This window comes from Leguminivora glycinivorella, chromosome 12 (genome assembly GCF_023078275.1).
Source record: "Leguminivora glycinivorella isolate SPB_JAAS2020 chromosome 12, LegGlyc_1.1, whole genome shotgun sequence".
Taxonomy (NCBI): Eukaryota; Metazoa; Arthropoda; class Insecta; order Lepidoptera; family Tortricidae; genus Leguminivora; species Leguminivora glycinivorella.
Window position 1 is genome coordinate 21,439,994 of NC_062982.1, and position 6,000 is coordinate 21,445,993.

Here is a 6,000-nt window from a genome sequence, read left to right on the forward strand (position 1 = left end):
TGGTTCCGTACCAAAAAGGTACAAAAGGAACCCTTAGTCCGTTAACATTGTCCGATCCGATATCGGATGTCGGAACGATTTCGATGGAAAAATCCAAGATGGCGCCCGTAATGTATGGGATATCGGTCCGACATCCGATATCGGATAGGATAATGTGAAAACGCACTTATGGTACGACTCTGTCCGTCTGTCTGTCTGTCACATTACTAAATATCTGGATAACTACTTATTTTGTAGGCCAATGAAAGAAAGACAATTTCATCATACATTGTACCTAGTTATATCTCAAACGGATTGGGCAGCGTGAAAAATAAGTTGAAAATACATAGTAGATAGCTGTCGTGAATGAATTTATTGTTGTAGAGAAATGTGTCGTTATTTTGTAATTTTGTATGTATAGGTACCTATTTTCTTAAATATCCTTAATTCAGATATCGTTCTGATTATCAGTGTAGATTTGAATTGGCACCGAAGTTTTAATGCAAATAACATAGTATGAGCAATGCGTGGTATTGATTCAGAATGCAGCCGCTGACCGCTGAAATGCAACTAACAACCAATAATACCAACCTGCTTACATATATTGGCCACTGCAAACCTTACACTATTTGAATGGGTTTAGGTACAAAATTCGCCTAATTGGCCTGAATCTCTTCAATTACCGCGAAGATTACAAAAAAATTGTTATGACAAGTCAAGCATCGAGCGTGGAGGTAGCAATTTTATAGCGTATAAAATGTAGCAATATGCTAATAATTTTCCACACTCTTTCCTCCTTTAGGTGTCGTAGAAATTGACTCTGGAATTTGGGTACAATCGTGATGTGGACGAAGGACCAAATAACGACCTATTCCCTGTAGTCTTACCGCGTAGTTTTACCAGTTGAACCATTGGGAATTTTCTTCCCAATAAACTTAAGTATACTGATTGTAAGACTTTGTTTTTTTGTACGAAACCAGACGCGACAACTGTTTCGACGGAGCACCGCTGCGCGGGGCTCCTATTTCTAGATTGTTTGCCCTTCGGGCATCTATAGGTACCTAACAAACCTAACCTACCTATTGCCTAGCCCTTACTATCAGTAAGTCTTTTGGGAAGAAAATTCCGAGTGGTTCAACTTGTAAAACTATGCGGTAAGACTAGAGGGAACAGCCTGAAATAACCGTGATCATTCAAAACTCGACATAATTAATTTCGTGCATTAATTTTTATAAATTCCAAACAAATAAAATGAATTCTAAGAAAGCTATCACATCTAGGCTTCTTTTAATTAATTAAAATGTCCAGAATTTTCCCCAAATACGTAATAAATCAATTAAAAAGCTATACAAAGCGGATATTTTAATAAGTAAACGTGTTTTTGAAATGTATCTAGATCTCTTTGAATCGGGGTTTCTGAGTTAATTTATTTGAGATCAAAGCGAATGGCCGTGTTCTGCTGACGTAGCTGCCTAAGCTGGAGATTATGGAGGGGGATATTTTAGCCTAAATAAATATTAAGTAATCAATTTTATTCAGATTAGGGTGGCCCTATTAACTAGTACGTTACGTCGCGTTGTACTTAGCTAGTTAACAAAATTTAATGCGGGTGTCTCGACTGATGTTGAACATATTCAGGGCCAGATTTCCCCTTAGACCCACAACTTAGGAATGGTTTTTGAGATGAGGAGGAGGGGCCCCGATAAAGTTAGGAGGGCCCTGCCGGATAACTGAGTGACAATCGTTGACGCTAATTGTGAACTGGAACCACTGAAAATCAGCGCTTCGGCTTGCCGTGGCAATATGCTGAGTGGGCTCCCAATTTACCATCTAGATTGTGTTGTATTTATCTCTGTTATATTTGTCCAAACTGATGTTAAATAAAGAATATATTCTATTCTACTCTATTCCATTCAACCGAACGCAACTAGATCTACCGCGCCCATAAATGGAAGGCTACGATATGCTACGCTACGGAGCGTCGCGTATACGCGCCCAGCTTGGTGCCCAGGGGGGGGTCACGTGGTAAAGGCCCAGGCTCCAGAGGGGGGGGTCACGTGGTCTATTTGTATGGCCAACCTAGGCTCCAGGGGGGGGGGGGTCATGACCCCCATGCCCCATGCGCATGGTTCAAGTGCAAGGTCCCTAGGTTTCTAAACATGGACCAGTTAACAGCAGGGCCCACTGTCCTTTCAAATATGTACTCATGAACTTTTACGCTCTGTAGGTTTTTAACTAACATGGTAAGAGAAATTATTTGTATGATGAGAATAGATATTTGTTCTTGGGGCATGGATGTTTTCTATGTGTAATTATTTAAGTAAATAACATGTATTATTATGTATTGTTATCTGAATACGTACCCACATCACAAGCCTTCTTGAGCTTGCCGTGGGGCTTAGCCAATTTGTGTAAGAATGTCCTATATTTATTTCCCCTCACTAGCTCGGAAACATGTGGTTTATAAATAAATAAATAATAAATAAAGCAAATGTATTTTACTCCTCGTGTGATGAAAAGCTTTCCAAGTTCAGGATTGTATTCTCGAACCACTCGCTTAGCTCGTGGGTCAACTATGGCATCTTTTCACTTGCTCGTTTTTCAATTCCACACTCGGCGTTAAAATACAACTTTGTTGTATAACAAATAACTAATTTATTTATGCAGCTTTTCTGAACTTCAACTTTGACTTTGTTCCAGGTACGCCTCCACGAGCGTATGCTCGCCGAGCAAGCCAAGAAGATGAACGTCAAATCCTTGGCAGCCAACAAGGAGGACGCCGGGAAGAGCGTCGAGATCCGCATCGCTAAAGTAGCATTCACCATTTTCTTCCTCTTCGTCTGCGCGTGGACGCCATACGCTTTCGTTGCGATGACTGGGGCGTTTGGAGACAGGTAATTTTCCTTCTTTAGGGTTTCCGTAGATCAAAAGCAACATCGTTTCGCGTTGTGGTCCGCTAAAGTAACCATTCAATATTTTCTTCATGTTCGCCTGTACGTGGACGACGTACGTCGTACGCTTTAGAAGCTACGATTTTTTGAGGAGACAAACAAGCGATTACCAGCCTTTTATTTAGTTGGAAGTAACTACGCTGCTTTCTTGAAGATAGTATCTTGAAGAAAGCCCGAAACGACAGCGGAGAAAAAGATGCTGCAGCAAAAGTGTCGAGAACTTCATTGCCAACGCCCTTCCCTCAAGCCAGTTTTCAATCAACGGCTAGTTACTTATGTCTGACGATAGAAGACAGCTTGAACATGCCATCGTCGCGATTATGAATATATAATTATCTAAACATACTTGTCCTATTTTACAGGAGTATACTGACGCCAGTGGCAACGATGATCCCGGCTGTGTGCGCTAAAGTGGTCTCCTGTATAGACCCCTGGGTATACGCCATTAACCATCCCAGATACAGGTTAGTCATCAAAAAACCCCCAAGTTTACCTAACTAGAGAATTTAAGCGCTTTGCTTCTTCTTTTCTTATGCGCACTGTCAAGAATTCCTTGCCAGTGGCTATATTTCCGAGCTCATACGGCAACCTTCAAATCTAGGATGAACAGGCATCTTCTGAGCTAGGCTCCATCGTAGGCCACGTCTCTGCCTTTTGCTAGTCTGTGGCCAAGAGTAAGCCCATTTATAATTTAAAAGATTCAAATAGGTTATTCTATCCTCGCTTACGCCTTATTCACCTCCGATGGAACGTGTTTAGAAATATGTATGTGTTAGATTTCTTTATCTCGTCACGCCAACTAACCTGGTTAGATCTGTCCGCAGATAGTGTCCGCTAACAGTCACTATATAAAGAACAAAGGGATTAGGCCTCTATAGGCCTATGCGTTTGATGTCCACCAAGGTGTTAAGTTCTTCAAAAGCCTTTGAGGTAAATTCTGCTGTTGTTACCAGGGCCGAGCTGGAGAAGCGGCTGCCCTGGCTTGGAGTACGTGAGCAAGACCCTGATGCAGTCTCAACCACCACCACTGTCAACACGGCCGCCACAGGAACTCAGGCTGAAGCTTGAACTATAGTATAAATCTCTGACGCAATCTGTACAAATCTCAGTCAAAACTGGCGCAGTGTCCATGAACCAGCGTTGACACCACATGACCTTGAGATAAGGCTAACTTTAATGTATCTCTTAGTTCACGAACCTGTGGTCTAGTACCATCGGTACACGACTTGGATCTCATGCTGAAGCTTATAGATCTCTCTTGGCTTGAGGCTCAAATCATGAATCCAGTCATGCAATTTGTTTAAATCGCAGTGACCTTGATCCGACTCCTGCAGAGCACTTGAACAATGGGCATTTGAACAATAAAATTGTTCTGTATGTCGTAATCTTTACAAATCGAACGGCCCGCAAAGCACAGTGCGCACACTAGACGTGTGCGCAATTTCATATTTGCTTAATAGTCTGCAAAAAAAGTTATCGGTGACAAAGTTACCCGTGGGCGCATACCCCTAGACACCGATTTTTGTTATCCTCTAACGCCCTACTTAATATCCCTTAACTATATATCCAAACTATTAGGCCAATGTCCAGAACTGCTAAGTCAAATCTATGATTATAGTACATCCTGCAGTTTCCGATAGCAGGCAGATCCCACTATAAGGTTTCTAGAACTTTAATTCACCCTTCAAACAGTAACCCTTTATATAGATTTTTGTTATATTCTTTACTTAATTTTACCTACATTCGATTTTATAATGACAATATTCAAGAGACTCATGTGAGTTGGTCGTATCTTCCACCAAATTCTAAATAAAGATTTACTGGGAAAGTTTTACCTATAAACGATTTTTATACAAATACCTAGGTAATTATTTATAAAATGTATTCCAAATTTCCTCGAAAACGATACCAATACCCATTCAAGAAAGAACGAATCAAACAAACGTATTCAGGTTAAACATATTTCATTGTGTAGATTAAAAAGGATTTTTCGGAGCAGAATATCAGCCCACGGGACTCTCAATAATGGAAACCTAAACGAATCTGTATTTCACATTTAAATGGATTTCTATTTATTAATCAAAGACATTAATTTAGCTGAAAAACTTTTAATAATTAGAGAGCATTTGATGAATGGTTTTTAAGGAATCTAGGTGAGCTTCAATTTATTTAATCAGATTAATGAAATATTTCGAAGCCTGAGTAGACTGAGATTTATATTGATTGCTTTTAACTAATATTTTGTAACATTTACTATTTGTATACTTTGAGTACGAATCTCTAATAAACATAATTTTAGTAGGTACTTTTGTTATCCTTCTAAATCTCAGAGTCATCTGTGCATTATTGAATTATAGTTAAAAATTCTATTTGATTTTTAGTCCTTAAAAAGGGACGATGGGACTTAGGAGGATTTTGATCGGATCTTTGATTAATGACCCGCTGCCCTAATGGATTCCGATGACGCAATGTTTTTTTTTACAAAGGAAGCAAAATATAAAAAATCACAAAAAAATGTACGGACCGATCCCGACGACAATGGCTAACGACTTCGAAGCAAATAAAAGTGAATAAGCAAATGATATTGTTTGGATTGTTTTATTTCTTCTGAAAATTTAAAGCTCCAGCGTTCGTCCAGTGCACCGCTATCATTGCTATCAAACCGCTATCAAAACGCTTTATGTGTGGCGGAGGCTTTAGGATTTTACTTAAGCCTCCGTGAACAAAGTCCTCTTGAAGAAAGGTTTCCATTCCATCCATTCGTTAGTCTTCTTTAATATTCAAAGTCACATACAGCGCTGTACAAAGCGCGAGTCTTATAGTCTTCTTTCATGTTTGCTATTTGACAAAAGTGTAGACAATGCATTTTGTGCAAGGTAGGTTAATTCAAATTTCGTCAAGTGGACGAATTTAATAAAAATAGTAATTTACGATACAAGTTCGAAAAAAAGGAAGTTCGAAACGAGTGGCGATAAATTAAAACACTTTTTCACTTACTTTTTCAGTACAGATGGTGTTTTTTTTACGCACTAGTGCGAGAAGTGGTTCATTATATGCCAGGTCGAAATTT

General features: G+C 39.5%; 1 protein-coding gene across 1 annotated transcript in view; it reads left to right on the forward strand.

Annotated features, from left to right (window-relative positions):
- LOC125231936 (opsin-3) overlaps window positions 1-5,517 on the forward strand; it is an 87,960-nt gene extending 82,443 nt beyond the window's left edge. Inside the window, exons 6-8 of the mRNA XM_048137545.1 lie at window positions 2,680-2,873; window positions 3,293-3,394; window positions 3,884-5,517. Of these exons, the coding sequence (XP_047993502.1) occupies window positions 2,680-2,873; window positions 3,293-3,394; window positions 3,884-3,998 (411 nt within the window). The 3' untranslated portion in view covers window positions 3,999-5,517. The remainder of the gene's footprint in view (window positions 1-2,679; window positions 2,874-3,292; window positions 3,395-3,883) is intronic.
- The last annotated feature ends 483 nt before the right edge of the window (window positions 5,518-6,000 follow it).